Below are 24,275 nucleotides of genomic sequence, written 5' to 3'. Positions count from 1 at the left end.
AGGGTATAATTAGCAAATCTGTCACAGCAGACATTTATCATTTGTGTTGGGAACATTCAAAATCCTGTCTTCTAGTTATCCAAAGATTTATCTTTTTTTTTTTTGAGATGGAGTTTCACTCTTGTTACCCAGGCTTGAGAGCAATGGCACGATCTCGGCTCACCGCAACCTCCGCCTCCTGGGTTCAGGCAATTCTCCTGCCTCAACCTCCTGAGTAGCTGGGATTATAGGCATGCGCCACCATGCCCAGCTAATGTTTTGTATTTTTAGTAGTGATGGGGTTTCACCATGTTGACCAGGATGGTCTCGATCTCTTGACCTCATGATCCACCCGCCTTGGCCTCCCAAAGTGCTGGGATTACAGGCGTGAACCACCGAGCCCGGCCCAAAGATATATCTTAAATTCTTAACTATAGACACCCTATAGTGCTATAGAACACCAGAACTCATTCCTCCACCCTACTTGTATTTTTCTATTATTTAACCCAGTGGTCTCCAACCTTTTTGGCACCAAGGACTGGTTTCATGGAAGACAGTTTTTCCACAGATGGGGCAGGTGTCATTAGATTCACATAAGCAACACACAACCTAGATCCCTCAGACGTGCAGTTCACAATAGGGTTTGTGCTCCTATGACAATCTAATGCCACCACTGATCTGACCAGAGGTGGAGCTCAGGTAGTAATGCTTGCTTTCCCACTGCTCACCTCCTGCTGTGAGGCCTGGTTCCTAACAGGCCATAGATCAGTTGTGGTCCACGGCCCAGGGACTGGGGACCTCTGCTTTAACCAACCTCTCCCTTTTCACTCTTCCAACCCTTCCCAGCTGTTAATAACCACTATCCTACTCTCCACTTCTATGAGATCAACTTCTTTAGCTTTCTGTGTCTGGCTTATTTCACTTAACATAATGTCCTCCAGGCTGATCCATGTTGCTGCAGATGACAGAATTTCAATGTTATTTATGGCTGAATAATATCCCATTGTATATATATAGCAATTTTTTTTTATTAAGGGGTCATTTCTAAACAAGGTTGCAACCAAACTCTTGGGGTGAGGAGGTAGATTGGCTTCAGAACAGTGCTTGAGACCTAATGTGATTCTCTCCAATTCTTGAAAGATTTCTTCCAACAAGTTTAAGCCTTGGAATATGAGATTGTCCCATCTGGGGCTACAGGTGTCAAGGAAGGTATTTTAATGCAGTAGCCAAAAACAGTATACCCCTGGCTTTCCTCACTTTCACCCTCCCATTCGTTTCTTCCTCCTGTAGGTGAAAAGCTTGAGCATACAGATGGGAACCTATCAGAGCTTCCCCAGTCCAAACCCACACTTGTCTTGGCTTATGTGGCTGAAACTTCAGGAAGTGGGTAAAGCCATTCTCTGAATGGGCAGTCATTCATTGGCTCTCCTGGCTGGCAGCTCTGAATCCAGGTGTGACTTCCCCACTGCAGACTTCTCCTTCCCTCAATACTGATAGGACCTCTTAGATATGGTAGTATTTCCCAGCAACAGAGAGACACTGCTTCATCCTACACGCCCACACTTGCCTTCGGAAGCAGTAAAGCATTTAGACAGTGTCCAGCGGGGCATGAAATCTAAAGTGGAAATGCTGAAACTGTGGGAAGAATTTAGGTAGGTGGAGTGTGATTACTGAAGTTGAAATTTGTCCAGACCAGAGTTAACCACTAATGCTATAAAAAACAATGCTGTGGTCTCATTAAACTACTTCATTCTACCTGAACCTATTAATATTGTCTAAATGATTAAAAAATCTTACATCCCATTAAATATGAATGATGAAAATAGGTAAACCCTGAGCAGATGGCTGCCTTTATGGAGCACTGTTCAAAACCGCAATAGTCCTCCAGGATCTGTGAACAGTTTTTAGCCACTGTGATGGACATAAGCACGGGTCACAAAATTCACATGGTTACCAGGGCTTTGGGGCAATGTAACAGAAAGTCATCCTGGATATATTCAACTAGCAACGGATCTTAAAATGTGCATGATGAAAGTGAGACAGCAAATGTTTTAGAAAAAGCCAAAGGTATTTCAACAATGTCCTTGGTAGCCTTTCCAGAGAGAAAGGGATAAGGCAACAGTAGGCAGAGGCAGCACCCTGAGAGAACCCTTTCTTGACATAGGCTCTTATCTGGCCCTTGAAAGTCACCAGTTGCCCTACCCTGCACTACAGGTGCTTCCCCCAAGCACAAGTTGGGGTTACCAATCTGGAACTGGAAAAAATAAGTGGTAATAAGTGTAAGCATGTGGTATGCCTAGTGTGTGTATGGGTGCATACAAGCTCTGAAAATGCTCAATCGCATTTTCAGACTCTGTACTGTATTCAGAAAATGGACAAGCCTTGGTGGTAGGAGAGAGGGTCCCCACATCAGATGATTTCACTGAATAGCACTGCTGCTTCCCCCTACCAGATAACAATGAGGAAATGCCCAATAACCACTGACTGATTTGGAAGAAATCCAGAGCAGACCTAAGCACAGCAAAGCTCCTGCCAGAGTTCAAGTCTGATACTTGCCTGAGATCTATGGCAAAGGATCTGAAGGATTCTTAAAGGATCGATGTGGCCAGGTTAGGGTGTCCAAATAAAGGCTAATCTATATCAGCAAACCAGGATTCAGAAATAGACAAAAGGATAACATTGGCAAATCATATGGCAGGGAGCAGTTGCCAGCAGGTAAGGTTCCCCAAGTGTTAGTTTGGCAATCAATCAGTGTCTGTTCCTAACTATATTCCTTCAGAGCCTTCAACTGTTAACCTTTTAGTAAGAAGTACCAACGAGACCAAGATCCTATGATGAGACAGATTAAACTTAAAAAAGAAACACAAGCTTATAACTCAGTTTTAACATTTTATTGGGTAAATGATTTTAAAGGTAATAACAATAGTGTCAAAACTACTACAATATCTTTCCACAGCCATACCTTACAGACCCACATAAACCTTCTCATATTTTTTTCTTTTTGCTCATATTTAATATTTTAAAGCCATACATGTCATATAAAATGCCCATTTCCAATAGTTTCTTCAAACTATTAAGCAATTAAATGTGGAAGGAAGGAGGGCCTACTTATACTGGAAGGGGTTTCAGGTAATCTGCGATGTCTTACGGTAATCAAAAAACAGGTTGCTAAGAGAGAAGGAAAAGAAGAGCTACTCCAGGTAGCTTTTTGCTCATTACAAGTCTCACCATTGTATCACCAAGAACTCATTATTATGCTGGTGACCGATTCAAAGTAATTTTGGGGAACATATAAAACACTAAAATAACTTAGAAACTAGATCCAAATATTTCAAAAGTAATCAACTTTGATATACAAAAGTAGTCAGAGGTGGTTACAAAAGTTTGTTTGCTCAGTGCGTCTATGTACCAGCGCAGTTACTGGGTCCAGAGCAAAATAAAAGGTTCATTTTCTTCTGAAATAGTAATAAAAAACAAGGAAAACATATCTTTGTATATAAAGGATCAATGCTGGTCTTAAGAATAATGTCATCAGAAACCCTTAAATCGAGAGGCACACAATGGGTTTCCACTTTTAAAAAATAAAAGGAAAGTCACCAGTTTATTTAAATGGAGGAGGTGCTCACACTCCTCAAATAAACTTAATTCATTTTAACATCACTAGCAAAAATCACTTAGAAACTGTACAAAAATAAAAAAGTTAACACATTTAATCCTGCAAGGTTTTTGTAAGGACTGGAAGGCAGGCTTTTAAAGCAGCATTTGGGCATGGCTGGGGGCTTCTTTGGTTTGATCAATCACACATAAGAGATGGAACCTATTCCAGATGACAGTTTCAAATTTCCTGCACATTTGAAGACAAGAGGCCAGTATACAAACTTCCGGTGTGCTGGGCATTGGGACTGTATGTGCTGGACTGAAAATATTATAACTGCTTTAAGCTTTAAGGGTTGGGGGAAGCAAGCCTTGCACTTCCTCCATCAATTTCACCGACCTCTCATGTTAGGGGAGACTACAGAGGACAGTAGCACATTCTCGTGCAGTCAGAAGGCCACTTGAGGGGTGGGGGACAGTTTGTTCTTTTAGAATCTGGTACCTGGCTGACCTTGTTTCAGAACAAGAAAACCCTTCCAGAAATGGAAGCCTTTTGCTACATACCAAAGCGAAGTACATACTACTTCCAAGAAGAAAAATACCCAGTTGCATTTGAAAACAAAAAACTTAAATGGAACAAATTAACATTTAAAAGGGGCTATGTAAACTTTGTGCTACTCAAATGAAGTTCAAGTATTACTTCTGAGCTGTTTAAAGATCACTGAACTCATATAATATTCTGATGATAAGAGTGCAATTCACATTTGTGTTTCTGAACAAATAAACCACAATTGGCTAAAACACAACCTGTGCAATTAGAATCTTTGTCTGAGTTAAAGACATGCTACATATTTCAACATGTTCAAAGTTAATTCATACCACATATTTAACAGCTTTGTATATATGACAAAGGTGAAAGGGTCTAGCATTTGTTTGAAGCACACCATTACAGTTTGTATAACACCCTTTACACTACAAAATCTTTTAGTCAACAGCTACTTAGAGACAAAATGCACTTTGCATTAACTTGAATACAAAAGGAGACAAAACTATCCTTTTCCCCCAAGCCATGTTGGGAAATATTGCTGACCTCGTCCTTTGAAGCCTGCAGGATGGTTATTTCTTCAGTATAACATTATTACACTGCTAAGAAAATCTGTATAACATCTGCATATATCAAGGATTTTAAAAAATCTGATATGATTTTAGAGTCCGCATGACCAGTCACGTGACCTGCTCAAGATTGATTAGCACCGTTAAATACAAACACACATATATGTATGTATGTATAAGTATATGTACACACACACATCTATGTATGTAATAAATCTTTGCTAAAAAACTTCTAACCATAAGCTCACCCGGGACGAGGAGCCTGTTGAACTGATGAGATGATGGATAAGATGGATTTCACGATAATATTGGTCTATTTTGTCTCTCTTCAGTTTGCTTGTTTTATTTACTTTTTTTTTTTTTTTTTTTGCAGCAGACAATATCATTCAGCTTGTGCTCAGCAGTTTCCCTATAAGGGTAAGAAAGTTTCTATCAGGTAGCCACTTGATTTTATACTGAAAGACTAATCTGCTCCAAAATGCTCCCAAGTAGAAATGACAGGACTCAAAATCTCTTTCTAAAGTCCAACAGCTTTTTCTGACCAATCTCTAGATTCATTGAAACTGGCTACCAAGATTGCATTTCAGGCTAACAATTGGCTTCTTAGTTTAAGGCATCACAACTGAAAATGGTTATCTCAACAATGGATGCTGTGGATGAAGGAATACCAACAAACTTCTAAGAACTGTCATCAAAAACTAAAGCAGTTTGCTTTGCCCCAGTGGCAAGCAGAAGGAATTCAGCCAATTATATCACAAACTAGGAAAGGATTTTTGAATTTCGAACTAGCAGTCTGTCACCTGTCACAGCAACTATATGTATAAGCTATATCATTTTGATATTCAGTGATATTTCTTATAGTTTTAGAATATATATTCTGCAGCATACTTTAATTCATCACTTGATATGTTGGCTTCCTGTTTGAAAAAATTATATATATTTTTCCAAAGGTGTGTGTGTGTGTATGGTATATATATATGGAAAATATATATATATATAGATATATATATATACACACACACACACCATGTATATACACACACACATATACATGGAGAAATATATATATATGTACACCACATAGACACACACAGACACACACACACATAACCATAAAATGAAGGCCATCTTTCTCCAGAATAATCTGTCATTTTTCCTGGGGATATATGTATGGACCTCCTATTGACCTCAGTAAGTTCTCTTTGTATGCATCATGGGAAGACTATCCCTGCAGATGCTATTTTCTAACTATGGCATATCTGAATGCCAACTCCATTTTCACAGGTGTGACATAACATCTTATCAATGTAGTAAATGTGTTTCTATCAAAAGTATGTAGTGCAGAAAGAGATTCAAGCTATTTTATAGTATCTCTCAAACTCTAGTATTGTCCCCATGACAAACATATCTGAAATCACGGCAAATATGAACTTTCGTTTCACTCAATTATTTTTACCATATCTTTAGATGGTAGCTAAAATTGACTCTAGCCAATCATGATATATTGAAACCTAGAGCTAATGAATTTAAATTAATATAAAATAGACAAATGTCTCTTTTTGGTTATTTGCTCAAAATAAATTTTTTCAGCTTAAAAAAATACTTGAGTAAGAAATTTGTCTAATCTGCTGTTTCACATATAGAAACAATAAAATTTTACAAGAATATTTTTCTAAATTGCCTTTTTTCTAACCTTTCTTAATTCCACTTAATTATATTCTTCTCAAAGGCACTAAATTCTGTATCTGCTCTCTTCCTAATATTTGCTGCTCTTATAAATGATTCCTGTAGCCTTTTTGAAAGGTAGTTTGTACTTTCTCAAAACAGTGTTTTAGTTTGCAAATTGGTTCTATAAAGTGGTCGGGCAGTCTCTTCTATAGTAACCAGCACAATAGGCATAAATGATTTCTTTCCCTCTGTGACAAGCCCTATCATGGACCTTTGAATGCTCACGACTAGAACTAAAGTTCATATATCTTCACCATGGAAAAAACATATACTTAAGGAGTGAAGACACAACTACTAAACTGTCATAGCAAAGTGAATTTCAGACAAAAATCAAGAGTAATATACAAATACCTGAATTTGATATGAATTAATCCAAAACTCAGGTATCAAAAAAAAAAAAAAAAAAAACATAACTATCTTACTGAGGAAAACTAAAGACAAACCCAAGTAAAATCCCCAAAAACTGCACACTTTCTTCCATCCACAGTCAAAGGAAGGGAAGGAGGGAAGGAAGAAGGAAAACAGGAAGAAAATAGGAAAACAGGAAGCAAAACAGGAAGAAAGGCAAGAAGGATGGAAAAACAGAAACCTGACTGAGATAGCAAAGCAAAATTCCACATAATATTGTAGGGAACAAAAACCCCAAAGTTATATATGCTGCAAAAAAATCAATTATCTAAAATAATAAAACAGGATCTTAACAAATGCCATTTTCCTACCCGTTACCATGATGATCTTAACTGACGACGTCGAAGCTTCACCATGGCAACGGAAACTATCATCATAAAATGGTACAGTAAACGAGATAGCTAGACCAAGAAGGTGTAGGGTCTCCTGGGAAGAGGTCTGCAGAGAGGCCCAGTGACTGGTTGTGCGGCTCAGTGTCAGGAATAATGGTTGTATGGCGGAAGGGGATGCCCAATGCCATTTTGGAAATGATGATGCTGGCGATGAGCAAGGTATTCAGCATAGCTCAGGGTCATCTTTTCACTACGATACCTGAAAGAAAGTCAGGGAAGAGAAAAGTTAGCATCGAGACATAAGTAACATGCCATTGTCAGAGCTAGGAAGGACCTTAGAGATAATTTTATAGATCAGCAAATGGGGTCCAAGAAAGAAGCAGTGACTGCCCAAGGTCACAGAGGTAGTAACTAGCAAAGCTAAGATGAGAACCTGGAAATCCAAAGTCTGAGTCCAGTGCTCTTTGCACTCTACTATTCCTTGTTTAAATTGTTCTTTTAGAAATTCTTATTGCCCCTTCAGCCTCAGTTTTCTAACAGCAGTATGCATCTCTTCAGTTGATTCTTTTACTGTTCCTTTCTTGGTCCACACATCTACTTAGGTCTTACCATTAAGTAACAACAACAACAACAACTTTTCTTAATCCTGGTATCCTGAACTCTTGTTTTTCCCCATGTCTGGCTTTCTTTTCACTGCCACATTTCTCAAACAGTTATGTGTATTTTCTGCCTTCAATCCCCATCTCACACTACTCCTCAGCTCAGTGCTCCTTGGCTTCCGCTGCCACTCTTCCACAGAAATCGCTGTCAGAAGGCTGCCTCTGATTCAGCTTGACTTTTCTATTTGCTCACCACACCCTTTTTGAAGCTCTCTGGTACTATGGGTTCTATACCTCCACATGCCCCTGGTTCTCCCCTGCCTCTCAGATTGCTCCTTATCTCTGAATGCTCCTATCCCTGCCTTGTAGAATTTTTTTTGTTTCTGTATTCAGTTCTTTTGACTCTATACTGTTCACCACCCCCCCACAGTGAACCCTATCCTTATAATTTCAATCATCTCTAGCCATGAGCTCATATATTTTCATTGACCTACTAGACATTTCTATATAGATATCCTAAGAAGCACCTCAAATCCAAAATCAACGCATAAACTTACCACGCTCCTCTTGTCTCTACTTTGGTTAAAGGATTACGTTGGTCCCTTTTATCTAGATTAAAGCCTTGACTTCCTTATTTCTAAATGATGACCCAGTCCTTTCATTTCTTCCACAATATTTTCATATCGATCCCCACTTTTCTTCCCATCTCACTGCCACAGCTTTAGTTAAGGTCCCCGTTGCACCTCTTTTGGACTGTTGCCACAGATTCTTAGATAATACCAATGCTTCCTGGTCCTATTTCCAATTCCATTCTTTTACCTCCCCAACTCCATCTGATTAAAATCCTTCAATAGCTACCTACTGCCTATAGAATCAGGTCCAAACTAATTACTCTGAAACTCAGGACCCTCACTGGTCTGCCCAACCTACTTTCTGGGCCATATTTTTCTCTAATGATCAGCTTCTCTATTACACTGAAAGACCAGCCCAATCAGACTATTTTGCATTCTCCTAACTTGCTTTGTACTTCACCACACTTGACTCACAAGGTCTTCCTTAAGGGAATCCCTTTCCTCCTGCACATTCTGTCAAATATTCTACCAATTCTTCAAACCGAGTCTGCAATTTACCTCTTTGAAACCATCTGTTATCCCCCTCCCACTCTCTTAGAAGTCTTCTTTCCCTACTTCATGGGAATGGATCGCATATTATCCATTATATTCTGGCTTAGATTAATAATTTTGTCCATGCCCCTTCTATTTTCCTCCACTGTGAACTCAAGGAGAGCAGAGATGGATGTATTTTTGAATTTGTAACTCCTCAGAGCTGAGAATAGGCCATTTTCAGACTATAAGCATTCAATGTAGTTTTATGGAATTCAAATAAATGGAACCAGCAGCCCATTTTCCTAAAATGTTTGGTATTTTCCTTTTAAAATAAGCATTCCTATTTTGCCATGCTGAAATTTATATAGCATTTGAGTTTAGCTCACTTGTGTTTTTTCAGCAAGCTAGCAAGCTTTCATGGTAGACTTCCATCACTGCCAAAATTCTGAGGTTAAATTAGAATTTGAGGACTGTTTATCAGAATCCTGGGGTTCTGCTAAGTAATGTCAAAAGCTAGCCAATAGCTAATTCAAGTACTTTCTCCAATAAAGTAGTCTAAAGTCTCCAAGGGCTTGCTCGTACAAAAGCCAGAGTAATCACACAGAGCTAAAGATGGGAAAGATAGGCTCATACATCATACAGGGTTTACTGCCAAGCAGAATTCCATTGTATCCACCCTCAGTATGACCCTGTCATTCATTTCCACTCTGTTTCAGAAAAGAAAGTGTAGAGAGACCAAAGAAATCAAAGGATTATAGCGTACACATCAAAATGTACAAGTTAGCCTTGTGCTAGAAAATGCTTTCTGTACCTGGTCAGTTTTATGGTTTTCCTGAATTCATTAGTAATTGGAGCTTTGTATCCTCCTTTCCTCAATAAGGAGTCTATGGTCTGAATATGGTCCCATCCTGTGGAGAGTTGACCAGATAAAATATCCGTCAAGCACATGTAACAAACACCTTTCATTAAATGCAAAATGACTTTGTAGAGGTCAGCTATCACTGTTACCAAATGCCGTCAAATCTTTTGGTCCTAAAAACAATCACACAGAAGAACTAAGATTTCATCCTTTACAAGAGAAGGGTCATCAGCACATTCCTTAAATTCTAGCTATCCACAGTGTCAAACAACATTGGCTCCTTTATTTTCACATTTGAAGGCAAGGGGTCTAAGGGGCTGGCAGAAATTGCTCAGTCATGACTGTAACAAACCATATCTGTTGTACTTTCCTCTAACAGTGGCATCTTTAAAAGGGAGGGAAAAGCCTGTATGCCATTTTGCCAACTCAATAGTATTTAGGACTACCATACTACCTCACAGTAACTGTTGTCCCTTATGGTATCTTCTGTAATCATTCAAGTTTGTGTGCAGTATTCAAGGGTATTTTTATTAGTTCTGACATGGACGGTATATCTGAGGCACTCTATCTTTTACGTTTGCTTTACAAAGTTAATGATACTAGGAGATTAAGACATTTTCTAAAGCAACCCAAATAAATCTTCAGGTGACTGCCTTGAAGACTTTCTGATCTGCGGATTTAATGGTACGAAATTTTGCTATTAATGTATGTCACGTTTATAAGACAAACATGGGAAAACCGAATTACAAATGATTTCTGATGAGAAGAAAAGCTCCCCAAGATAAAAGATTCATGTCAACTAACATGAAACCAGAATTTAGTAGTTGCTAAGAAAGGACAAAATACTTACAGAGTGGAAAGTTATTTTGTGTTACAATGTTGGTTCATACAGTTCTATGCTCTATGTGTGAAATAGGAAAATTCTGTTTAGGAAGTGTAGACCAAGCATATAAAACACTAATACTTCATGTTTTCTCAATGCTCTGATCTTAATGGGAAACTTACAATCTTAATATTAGCAGGATGAGTAATGGCAAGCACCTAAGAATGAAACATTTGATACTTACAATGACAATGAACTATGTGGCTGATTGTCAAACAAAAAGCTTGTTTATGCCACAATGGAATATGGGAAAAGACATTTCAAATCAGTAGCAAATTGTTGCCTAAAATGAAACCTAACTAATGTAAATTCTGCTTTTTAAAAAATTTACACTTATGGGTTTATGCCATCAAACTTCAATGGAGGGATTCAACTGCTGTGAGTACTTCACCGGCTTGATACAGACATTGCAGTGGCAGTGATGGAAGAGTCATTTCTTATAATTTGACACTGTTCAATTATCAGACATAACTGCAAGGTCAGATAATGCATTTCAATTTGTATATTTGTTTAAATTCTTCACCAGATCATATGAAATAAAGTACAACAATGACCTTGCTCCTTTGCAACCTCCGGTAGGTAGGTGGCGGTGCGTTTTGATCCTTTTTCATTGATGAATTCTATTCTAATGCCATGTACACCCACCTGAAAGAAATTGGCAGTTTTATTAGTACAGTCTTCTTCATAGAATCAGAAAGAAAAGGTTATAATTTAATTTTCAAGAGAATGCAGTTCTTCCTTTCCCCTTGTTTTTAGAAGGACATATCAGTTTTCTGTTTCCAAAGCTCTGACGTTGGATTTGAAGGCCATTACGATGGCCATAGAGACGGTAAATACTGATTTGCATGTGCCCAACATGTACTAGGCTATGATATTGTGGTTGGAAAACCAGAACAACTATTCTGAAGCTGTGTGTAGAATAAGACGGTTGATGGCAAAAATCCTGCCCCCACTCCCAAATTGTAGCTCATGCCAATAAGGAACTAGAGACAAAGGGGACTGACTTCAAAGATATAGCAAACGACCATCCTGTTTTGCAGGTACTCACCACTTCTGATTAAGTTCCAAAATTTTCGGTGCTGATCCCCGCCCAAACTGTCTACTCCCTTTAAAACCTTAAATTATATGTAGGCAAGCAAACACAATCAGATAAGATTGAAAAATAATAATGAAAACAACCAGATCCTACGTCATCACCCAGTGTAGATAGTATTTCTTTATAAATGCATAATAGCTTAGAGTGGGCTAGTGGCAGACCTTCACTGTCCATCTACACCATTGTCTTCACACAGCTCTACTAAATTTAAGAATAAAGATTTCAAATCACTTCACTGTAGTGCATTATTGCTGTCTCCTTATATACTAGCCCAGAGACCACTGTAACTTTTTTATGTAAAACAAGCTTGTGGTGATATCCTTAAAAAGGGCATCTACGTAACTGTGGGCAATTCTTGCTGATTTTTTTTAAATAATGTGCTTTTCCCTTGATTAACATATGATCGAAAGGAATATGTTCTTTCCCCTCATATCTCACATAGAATAGTGTACAGAGCTAAAGATCAAAATTAAAAGTTCTTAACTTCTTTGTAAACATTGATAAAAATGAAATTTCAAAAGCATAATGACCCCATTCTGTTCTCTCAGATCTGTGGTTGCCTCATATCAATGGTTCCCAAGTGGAGGGTCAGGTTGTGCAAGGTACTGGAATGAAGATGTAGGACCAGGTAAACGTTATTACCCAAGATGGAGGCTTCTTTTCAGAGCACGTGAGTAAAGTCATAGCTCTTTATACTTTCTATGTGTATGGATGTAAAGGTCTAGAAGAGGAAAAGGGGTCAATGAAAACTTCTTTTGTTTCTTCTGCCCTCAGCCTCAGATTTTCCAATTTTTTCAGGAATAAAAAGTCCTCTGGGAAAATCCATTTCATTCTTTCCTCAGTTCTTTACACATCCATCCATTGGAGCCTGTCAGGTCTTCTGAAGAATTTATGTTTTTTTAAAAAAATTATTATTAAAGCACATCTCTGGCTATTTCTTCTATCTATTTAATATCAGTATTTTTATGAATCTCTTTCTACTAAAAATGCAACCAGGGCAGATATTTAAAAACGAACACAACACTGCCTCCCATGCCCTGTGGGAAATGACTTTACACAGCTGAGAAGAAATATGAGTGCTTAGCTATCAGACATTTCCAGGATAAAGGATATCCACTAATCTCTCCAGTGCCTGATGAGACAATGACAAATTTGCAACACTTTCTGTATACTGACTTGCTGATCAGTAGCTTTGATGTTTTTTCTTTGACAATATCAGATTCCTCATAATTTGTTTTAAAAATATATATATACAGCATAAGTAATTTATACTCCATCATCCACTGAAGTGAATTTTGAAACTTCAACTCTATTTATCAAAAATCTGTCATGTTAAAATTGAAAAGAATTTTGGTGTTTATTAAGGTGTCTAGTCAAAATTGTGATAGGAAGAATGTCTCCCTATCTGTGAGATGAGAGTGTCAGACAAAATTAATGATATTTAACTGGCATGGGGTGGGAAGGGGAGCTGCAACATTTATCATTAGTTCAGGAGGTTTCATGCTTCAAGAAATATATTTTGGAAAAAGAACAGCTCCCCAGGTAATTTTTACTCTAATTGAACTAGGTAACCTCTAATAAGCATTCTAGTTCTGACAAACTGTGGCTACATATTAAGATTTTAAAACGTGATTTAGGCAAATGGGGGTAATTTAGACACTTAAGTCCTTTCTTTACAGGAGTACATCCTGTATTCTTGAACAAAAATGTCAGATTTTTAATGTCTAGTAATTTAACAATTAGAAGAAGCTAAGAATTGTACGGTATGTGAATATCTTAATTAAGCTGTGCGTGTATGGATACAAAGGACACATTGGCCAAAACAAAAATTACTCACAAATAAGACTGCTTTATTTACTCTGCATTTTGAGAAGGTCCCACCATCAAATTTGATAAGAAAAAAAAAACCCAAATTCTCCAGTTTTGATTTAGTAACACATTTACAACTTTTAATTATTTTCTGGGTTCCTATGACTCTGAACAATTGAAAGCCACTGTAAATTGAACTGTAAGTATAGTGGTTTTAACGTGACTCCTTTTCATGAACTTTTTTCATAGGTGAGAAATACTCTCCACAAAGCTACAAAGCCAAAACCAGAGTGGCTCATTTTTTTCAGCTAGTAGAATCAGGAGAATGCTAATAATGATTTTAACAAAATCAAATCATAGTAGCTTTCTTTCTGTCACCTACTGAGCAACACCATTTTCTTTCCTCCTAGAACCACAAGCCACTAAATAGTCATACTGCACAATCAAAACAGGAGAAGAGGAATATGGCCTGCTGTGGAGAATGACCAATTCTGGCCAACCTGTGGAAATCACTGGCTTTGCAAAGTCAGTCATCTCCAATGAAATGAGCACCAAAACTAATTCCATATTGTTTCAGGGAGGCATCTATCACAGATGCAACTCTAAAATGTAACCCTCATGCATAATAATTGAATCTTCCCTTATACAGATTGGAGAATCCTTTGGCCCAACAACATCCCAAGAGAAAAAGGCTATAGCCGCAGTTATAAACTAAATAAAAGATCATCGAACCAGGGAACTGGGATTCCCCGAAGCAGATCTTTAAAACGCTACCACAGTAACTTTCTCTTTCTAAGGATGGATAAGGAGACAGCGTATGAGAATACCATGTCACCAAACATACCCTTAACTAATCCTGCCACTATCTGAAGTACAGACAGGTGGGTAAAAACTGGAAATTTGCAAATCTAGCCATATGGGTCTGCAGGTTATTTTCAAAATTACTAGAAGGTCTATGAAAATAAAAATGCTTTCAAGGTCCATCAACTGTGATAATATTCTTTTAATCAAGACTATACTTTTGCTAAGCAAAGCTATAAATCAACTCCAATGGTAGTAAATTAAATGTAGGACTATAGATAAGAGGATATGGAATTAAGCAGAGCTGTATCTGTGTGTGCTGATAGAACATTAAGACCAGTTCAACGGATTCATATTTCATGCTAAAAAAGCCATATTTATTCCGAACCATTCCATAGCAAGTGATTTTTATTAATGCTATTATACAATCTTTTGTTTTTAACATTGTTCAGAATGATTAAATATCAAGATTAATGTTAAGACCAAAAAATATATCTTGATTATTCTGGGGTTGATTATCCAGTTTAGGGATTATGCATCCCTAGCTCCACCTGGCCTCAGCCCCATCCTCTTTCATCTCTTGTCCATTTCTCTATTTTTTCACTCCTCTATCAGACAGCAGGTGATCACAGAAAAAATAGATACATACAAATTAATCAATTTTGCTACACAGTAAAAGGTTTGGTAGGAGAAGAGATTACAAATAATGGCTAAAATGAAGCTTTGAGACTGTCTGCAGATTTCATTTATCCTTATTATCTAGTCCCGTGTTAGAAATGTGGCTTCATTTAAAACTATTATCCTCTAATGCAGTGACCCTCAACACAAGAGCATTTTTAAAAAGTACCCTCTCCCATATTATATTCCTTATAATTGCACAGTCAAAACTTAATATTCCCTAGTCTGTCTAATAAGGCAAGTGCTAGCCTTGTAATCCACAAGCAGCACTACAAAAGGGTCTTATTTTTACTTGTGAGCCTTGTCAGCAAGCGAACAATGTGAATATGCTGAAACATTAAAAAAAGTCATCTGGCTAAAAGCATAAATGAGTATAAAATGTGCTGTTTGAGTTGAGTAGCCTCCATGTAAACCTGACAGTTTGAGTCCACAATTACCTCCACAGTCCTGACCCTCAAAGCTTAATCTTCCCCTGATTATATCCTGGCCAACAGAACCACTCTACTTCCTTGGGTGGCATCTTGTTTTAGCAAATACCATGGTCAGTTCCATTCTTCCCTATTTTCAGAACCAAATGCTGGGTTTCCCTGTAATCATATGGCCATGGCTTACTCTACTCATTTTCAGTGAGTTATCTGAATAACATAAAAAATATCGGGAGGTCAAAGAATCGAAAGTTGTATGACATGTCTTTTTGGATGAAATCATTTGGCAAAAATATGCTTTGCAATTAACAAAGCATCCAGTTGCTGGCTATTCACATAAGAGTGACCTGCCAGGCTCAATATGCCAGTCCAATTCAAGTGAATGAAAGGACACTGTTCCTAATGAGAGGAGCTCAGGATGTTTGGCACACCCCCTAACCTTTAGAGGCTGGTATCACAGAATAAATGCATGCTTTCTCACAAAACAACCCTGGGTACCACAGACAGAAACAAACACTGCTTTGGACAGTCCATGGGTCTGACTCAGAGTCTGGTGTTTCTTATATTCCTAGGAGTAAAAAATTGTATGTGCTATATCCCCTAACAGCACAAAACCTACGGCGCAGCATGGTCCACTCTTGAACTTACTGCCCCACAGTACCTTCTGTCATGGTCCAGCTTAGCCTTTTGAAAACGGTAACTCTTCCTTTTCCTAGTGAAAGCAAATTCAACATAAAAGAGAAAAATATTTCAAACTTAAGGCTACCCTAAGTTTATTCTCTTGAATAATTCTTTGAGCTACAAAAGTTAAGAATTTAATCATAGAAGCTGATAAGGTTTGCACAGATCCTAATGAACCACTTTTCCCAAATCTGATACTACCAAAAAATATTTAGATGACATATTATCTCGATCTTCCCATCAAATCCCCAGTTGTTACTCTGTATCACTTCAATCTGCCCATCAATTTGAAAAGCAATTCTGGAGTTCTGAAGGTACATATCTATCTAACATGATCCCTTCATAATTTGGCCAAATTGTAAATTTTTAGAACAGTGTTGCTGTAATTCAGCTTTTGTTTTTGCTCAGTATTATTTACTTTTGTAAACCTCAGAAACTGTAAACATGCATTTTTTTCTGCTTATAAAAGTAGTATGCGTGTCTTACAAAAAAATTCCCTTTAGAGCCAGGTATAGTGGCTTGAGCATGTAGTCCCAGCTATTGGGGAGGCTGAGGCAGGAGTACCATTTGAAGCCAGGAGTCTGAGACCAGCCTGGACAACAAAGCAAGACCCTGTCTCTAAAAAACAAACAAATAAACAAAACATCCTTTTAGGAAAGCATAAAGGAGAAAATAAAGATGGCCTGTAATCCTAGTACCATCTGCCTAGAGGTAACTCTTATCTTAGTGAAGTAAAAAATACTTTTCTCTTGAACCAACTGAGATACCACCACAGACTATATTTTAGGCTGCTTTTATCCATTATCTGACCAGTTCCTATACCTGTCTTTACTTTCAAATATCCTCTGAGATGCTTTTGGAAGCAGAATACCAGAAACATAAATCAAAAAGGATAACTGATTGCAAAGTCATCACCTGAGCATGACTAACCTTTTAACATACTCTAACACCTCTGCTTCATCATCTGTCTCAGCTGAAGGGTTTTTTCCCCCAGTTGTTACTTTGTAAAAAGATCCCCTTGACCAAAATATATATATGTTGCTCTTCTCTAAAATCCCTACAAATTAGTCACCTTTAGATTAGATATTAGCTCAGTCTCCACGAACCAATTCTTGGCTTTTACAGAGCTTACCAAAAGACCAGTTAGTGCCAATTTTGATTTATGTAGGAGACTTAGACATTTTGTCTATCAGGAACACAAACCTGCCAATTTATTTCAAAAAAAGCCACTGAACAACAATCGATAATATTTAATAGCTGACAAACACCCCTAAAATACCTGAACTCTCTAATAGTCACCTCCATAAACTTTTAAGTAAAATTTTAAATAAAGTATGGCTAATGAAAAGATGCTCTGAAAAACTCTGAAGCCAAACATGTTCATATATCTTTTGCAATGAAGGAAACTGTTCTTACTCTAAGGTTTTGCAGAGAACAAGTGACATCTCAGAGTGTAATTAAGGGGGAAAAAACCCAATTCTCTGTAATGATTAATTATAATGAGCATCCCATAAAAACTTAACATCCTAAAGCTTCCCAAGGAACATTCAGGCAACACAGGTGACCTTTAAATAAAATGTCTGCTTTCTATAAAAGTTAGAAAAATGCATTCCTTCCATGTTTTAAAAAAGGGAATAAAGGAGTGAATTTACAGACAAGAAAACTCAAGTTATAAAATTTTCTCAAAGCCTAGAGATGTGACTTAGTTTACTTTTCAAAGGCTAGTGGGGACAGTGTTGGGGGATGGTTGAGGAAGAAATCACCTCTTAGCAAACATACCTGATATGAAATAATGTTGTTTGCCTAATAAGAAATTAAGAAAAATTAAATTTTATTCAAGTTAGAACTGTACATTGAGTATCTGACTCAATACAGTTTAACTTAGTCTACAAATTTGTTCCTAAGAAATTACATGTGGGTTGAGTTTACATAAATGAATTAATCTTAAAGCAAAGAGGAAAACCATAAAATTCTACAGTGAGTCCTACTGCAAAGCAAAATATTTATTCATAATGTGAATAATTGCTCCCTAATATATTTGCCTAATTTAGATTTAAATGTATAATGTTGATTTAACACAGGATGATACAGTAATTAAATGGAGACATTAACGGCTTAGAGCATTTTTCTTCCTTAAGGGAATTCTTTTCATAAAAAGGAAATCTAAAAGGTACAACTTATAAAAAATGGACTATTTTTCACTTTTGTTGCCTACATTTAAGCTGGCAATGGCCAGTTTAAAAGTTAGGGACCTCTTCTTAGGACTTCTAAATGGCAAGTGGTGATTCATTCTCTGGACAATGAAACAGAAGCCATCTTTAAAAAGGGAGTAAGTCACAGAATCACATTCTGTCAGAGTCCAAAGAGATCTTAGGTATCACTTAGTCCAACTTCTTCAGGCTCCTGAAGAAACTGAGGTCCAAAAAGGTCACAGTGCTGGGCAGTGGAAGACAGGAACAGAACCCAGGTCTCCTTATTCCCAGAATTCAGCACTCTTTTAATTAAATGCTGAGGATACACACACACATACAGACAAACCATACATGAAAGAATAGGATATAACAGAACTACTAGCGAAGGGGCAAGGAGTTTATGGACTATGGGGGGAGCAGCAGGCTAACTCCCTCCAACCGGTAAACATGCTGCAAGTAAAGCTGAAGGCAACTTGAGACAGCCTGAGAAGGGACTAATAAGCAGCCCATTTTGCTAAGGGAACCAACAGCTAATGGAAATTTGTATGCATTAAATCACCTTCTAGGAAGTTACTTTACTTTGTACAGCTTGCTTCCCCGCTAGGCTTCTTATACACTGACTTGTTGATGCACAGCAAATTCTTTCTAGATGGCCAGGAAGCCTGAAGCCTTCCTTTCCCAATGCTCCACAGCACTTAAAAAAAAAAAAAAAAAAAAAAAAAAAAAAAAAAAAAAAAAAACATTTAAAGTAGAGCATCAAGAAAGGACTAATCATAATGACAGTGACATCTTATACAAAAATCTCAACGTCCCTGGGAAAATATGTACTGTGAAAAGCATTTTCCTGGATATATGAAGCCCGTATTTCTTTTTAGGTTAGAAGAGAGACAAAATATGATATATATTATAGTTGGGGAAAACTAACCAAGAGGGGAAACAGAACATATACAACTAGAAGTCATTTCACTGGGTGACTTCATGAGTCATGCTTACCATCTGCGTATGAAAAGGAACTCTGTTTTCAGTGGCACATTAAGAGGAGCTAAAAAATGTAAACCTTTAAGAGGGGAATGAGAGTGAAAAGAACATTAACTTCTAAAATATGTGGGAGATAATGACGGTAGCCAATTTATTCATCTCATCTGTTTATTCTCATGAAGGCTGTTACAAAAGCACCCTATTATTAACTGCAACTGAACACGTCATAATTGAGCTGTGATCACTCAAGAGGTGTGCTTTGGAGGTTGCTTTTAAAGTGAAACACAGCTTTCTGAGTACCAGGAGTCCAACAAGGCTCAAGTATAATGACAGATGCTTTGGTACTTAAGGGACAGAGTGACATTGGGGGCCTGAGGTATAGCTTTATAGTCTAGGGACAGATTTTTGGCATCATACAAGAACTGTGCTGGCCAGCCCCACCCAGCATGGGTTGATTCCATGTAAGTATTGTGTGCTACAACGGAGCAGTCTGTCTTAGGATCAAATGTATTGCCCAGGTGGCAGTTGTATAGACAAAGTGAGATACCAGTGATCCAGGGAGCCAGATATAGGAAAAATGACTAATGGTTTGTGAAAATGTCATTGATCTTTTGAAATCAGATCTAAGGAGTTACTTTAGAATACAGAGAATATTTTTACTTCATGCCTCAAATGATCTTGTCTCTAAAGCACAGAAGTAAAAGATGCTTGATTACAATTTAGAAAATATTTTGACTTCTGTCAGCAAATTGCTACATTAGCTTCTACAAAATCACTGGTAGCATACTTGCTATACAAATTCTTCTACAAACAAAACATTTATTCATTTACATCATCCTGAAAATGAGCAGCTATGAGGTGACACACATAGAATCAGCCCTCAAGTCAAGCTCCAGTCCATTGTAATGTCTGGTTTTATAACCTTTCAGATTTTTAAAAAGGAAACATGGCTCCTAAAAGTTTAACTCTCCAAGTTCCAGGCTATGTCATTTTGGCAGGCTCCAACATGCTACACGAGTTTTTCTTTCTTTATAAAGCACCATGTCTGTCAATCACCCTGTCATTCAGATTTAAGAGAATGCTGTCAACTGAAGAACACAGAACAATGGTGATGAGTTTCTGTGTTCAAACACAAGGCATATCATGTCAGATTTCTCTAGGGAAGCAATTTTCCTTATTTAACAACCATCTTAGCCTTGCAGGTAGATATTCCAATTTATCAGTTAATGAAATTTCTCCCAAAATTATTAACTCTTCATCCTTCTCATACCTACTAGGGCAATAAGTAGATCATGATGTGGGCAGTGATCAGTGATTCTTGGAAGGGTGTGGCCACTGCTCTAATATGTCCTTACTACCTTTTGTGGATGGCTGTTATTTTTAATGAATACCCAGATTCCTCCAGAGGCTGCCTATAAACACTTACTTTAAATGTTATAATTACGATTCTGAGGAAATACAACATAAGGAAGCATTGTTGATCAGTCTATCAATTCAATATTGACTTGAAATTAATTACATCTACTTGTAAACCCATTTATCAAACATCCCTCACATTATCAAACAGAAGCACTCTAGCTCCTAAAACAAGCGCTAAAGTAAATCCTACTTTCCTAATAACTATCAATATAAAATTAGAGACATGTTATCAAAAGAAAGTTCCCAAATAGACTGAGTTAAAAACCCTGAGTGAAAAAGACAGTAAGATGGTAGCCAGATTCATGGCAATTCATTTGTTTCCTGATCATCTGAAAATCAGGTAGCTATTACCACTGGTCATGGTCACATTCCTCATCCTCATGACCACAGGGATGTTTGTCTTGTCAGTGAAGGTATGTACCTCTGTGCTTTGGGGCTTCTAGACTTTGCCCTCTTCCTGCTTTGATCTGGGAATTTTCATCCATTTAATTAGGAATTCCACTGCAGTAACCAGTGGGGGTCAACCCTCAAACTGGACTTCCACCAGAAAAGTGCTATGTTAGAAGCTTCTGTTTGTATAAAACATGCTCATTATCTATCTTTGACTTTAAAATTCTGTATTATAATTCCATAATAATCAATCTCCTTGTTTTCCTCTGTGGCATAAACATACACAGGACTTCACATTTCAGGTTAAAATTGCATACTTATGGTGAATAGGATATTTAATTGTTGGATGAGAAGTTGTAGCTATTAGTGTGAAATTTCTTGTGAAGCATATACTTTCATAAGATACACTGGCTTCTCAAAAAGGAAATTCAAAATATAATTAACTTACACAAAGATAAACCATAAACAAAGACTTCTCCTCAATCTTTTAAATAATAATTGTATATTCAATATGATTTCAGTTATGTAACCAAATATGCAGATTTATTGATACAAAGACAGATAAAGAATGGGAAAAACATTTTTAAAAGACTTAGTATAAAAAAGATAATGGAAAGAAATATTCCAAAATGTTAACAGTAGTTATTCTCAGAATGATGTAATTATAAATGACTTACATTTCTCTCACTATATTTTTTAATTAAAAAAATTTTCTTCTTTGATAAATTAAAATTACTAATAAGAATAGAGTATATGAAGTTTATTTTCCATTTTTATTGTAGTAAAATACACATAACATAAAATTTGCAATTTTAACAATTTTAAAGCGTACAATTCAGTGGTATTAAATACATTCACCATGTTGTACAACCACCACCACTATCTAGTTCCAGAACTTTCCCATCACTCCAAAAGGCAACACTGTACCCATTAAGTAGTCACTTCCCATTTACCCCTCACCCTTGCCCCTAGCAACAATCTGCTTTCTATCTCTATGGATTTGCTCATTCTGGATATCTCAAATAAATGGAATCATACTGAATGTGGCTATGTTTCACTTCTTTCAGTTAGCATAATGTGTTCATGGTTCATTCATGTTGCAGCATGTAGTTCATTTCTTTTTATGGCTGAGTAATAATTGCATGAATATACCACATTCTATTCATCCATTCATTTGTTGATAAACATTTGGGTTGTTTCTACCTTGTGGCTATTATGAACAGTACCAGTATGAACATTCATGTACAATTTTTTGTTTCAACACTTCTTTTCAATTCTTTTGGGTATATACCTAGAAGTGAAATTGTGTCAACATATAATTTTTAATGCCTTTAATTCTGTTTTGGCATTCTGTGTCTAAAGTAGTAATGTTTTTTCAGAATCGTTAGGGATAGCCCTCAGAATATCATCCCTACCATACTATTACTCCATTTTCAATCACTGAGTAAGGTACATTTGTTTTAAGACCAAATCCCATTATTGTTCTTAAAAATATAATTTCTACCTTTACTCTTTGTACCCAAATTTGTCTTCTGCCAAATACTTGAAACAATGATGAACTAACTGAAAAGGACAAGCTTTTCCTCTTAGCATAGTCATTCTAACAATAACTAATTCACTTTCAAGTGCTTGTATATTAAAAGTACAAAAATGTATATTTTTTTGCTTCAACAGGAAAGTAATACTTAATAGAAATTAATATTTAATTCCCTAAAATATATTAAATACACAATGCCAAGTAGGAACAATATAGAATCTTCTAGAAATTCAGGCTAGTAGCTGGTGACAAAAGAGGATAAATATGCCTTGAAAGAGTATACAGTAGAATACACAGTACTACTTCTTAAGTATATAGTAGAGTACACAGTACTACTTTCCCACTCTTCTAACAAACAAAAAGCTGACATATCTTATGGATATAATAGCCCAATAATATCAAGGTTAATTTTAGCTACAGACGGTGATTCAAGTGGGCTAAAGATGATGATGGTGTACTCGGTGCTTAACCATCCCTATGTAACAGCTGTTGGATTCTTTCCTTTTTCCTTCCCCCAAAACACATGGACACACATTTATGTAATACTAGTACGTTCATGTTTGTGACATACACACATGCACACACACAGAAACACACATGCCAGAACTGTACTTCCAACTCAGTAGCTGCAAGAGTAGAAGTGTTCTTGCAGCTTGCTCATCCCCCTTAGATCTCAGGCTTTTCCCATATAATCACTCCCACCCCCACTACTACATACACAACACCCTGCAATCCAGAAAGCAAAAGTAAATCTGGCTGCGGAAGAAGAAACAGCTGCCTTAAAGCAGTAAAAGAACCATCCAAATTATAAAATATGTTAATAAGTAAGGAACATGATTTGGGACCACTTAAAAATAAAGTACTAGGGAATATTTCTATAATATATGTAGACTTCTCTTTAAGAAAAATCAAATAAGAGCAACAAACTTATAGAAATAATAACTTAGAAATTCCAAGTTTACAAAAGGTTTTCCACATTCTAACTTTGCTGGGAACAACAGTATAAATTTATTTTATTTCTTCTTTTGCAAAAATCATAAGATGTGTTCATATTCTGATAATACTCCAGAAAATCTTATCACAAAACCCAGAGGGGACTCTTGCATTCTACTCTCTGTAGAAAAGATTTTTTTAATGATACTCCCCCAAAATTTTTAAATAGCTCTGGTATAACAACAATAATTTATATCATAGAGATTTTTTTTTCAAATGAAGAACATTATGTCTTATTCTGTATATTAGAAAACGGAATTGCAGTGGAGTAAGTAAATTGTTCAAAGTCTCACAAGGAATCAGGGCAAATCCAAAATTAAATTCAAGTCTAATAAACTGTGAAGAGAGTGATCTATCCCCAAGGCAGAACAGTTTAGTCACTATGGGGGATGGTCATCTAAAACAGCAGTAGAATTAAAATCTGTCATAAGGATACAATAATGCCATTTATGAGTGTATGTGAGACAGAATGCTGTATGTATCACTGAGTTCCTATTGTTTCATTCTCATAGCACTTATGTCTTCATACTTTCTATACACATTTACTCTGCTACTAAATTGTGAGATGCTTCATGGTGGGAACCGAATCTTACCACTTTTGTATATGTAGCACATTGCCTGGAATACAACAGGCATTCAGTAATATGGGCGTTCTTGTGTTAAAATTTCATAGAC

General features: G+C 36.8%; 1 protein-coding gene across 1 annotated transcript in view; it reads right to left on the bottom strand.

Annotated features, from left to right (window-relative positions):
• Positions 1–2,859: 2,859 nt before the first annotated feature.
• The window catches only part of AMMECR1 (AMMECR nuclear protein 1), a 127,933-nt gene continuing 106,517 nt past the window's right edge, over positions 2,860–24,275 (bottom strand). The window contains exons 4-6 of the mRNA XM_032250943.1: positions 11,156–11,246; positions 9,671–9,767; positions 2,860–7,413 (exon numbers count right to left, since the gene is read on the bottom strand). Of these exons, the coding sequence (XP_032106834.1) occupies positions 7,299–7,413; positions 9,671–9,767; positions 11,156–11,246 (303 nt within the window). The 3' untranslated portion in view covers positions 2,860–7,298. The remainder of the gene's footprint in view (positions 7,414–9,670; positions 9,768–11,155; positions 11,247–24,275) is intronic.

This window comes from Sapajus apella, unplaced genomic scaffold, assembly GCF_009761245.1.
Source record: "Sapajus apella isolate SASKATOON/1434 unplaced genomic scaffold, GSC_monkey_1.0 scaffold73, whole genome shotgun sequence".
Lineage (NCBI taxonomy): Eukaryota > Metazoa > Chordata > Mammalia > Primates > Cebidae > Sapajus > Sapajus apella.
The sequence above is the reverse complement of the archived record's forward strand: the minus strand, read 5'-3'. Positions and strand labels throughout refer to the sequence as shown.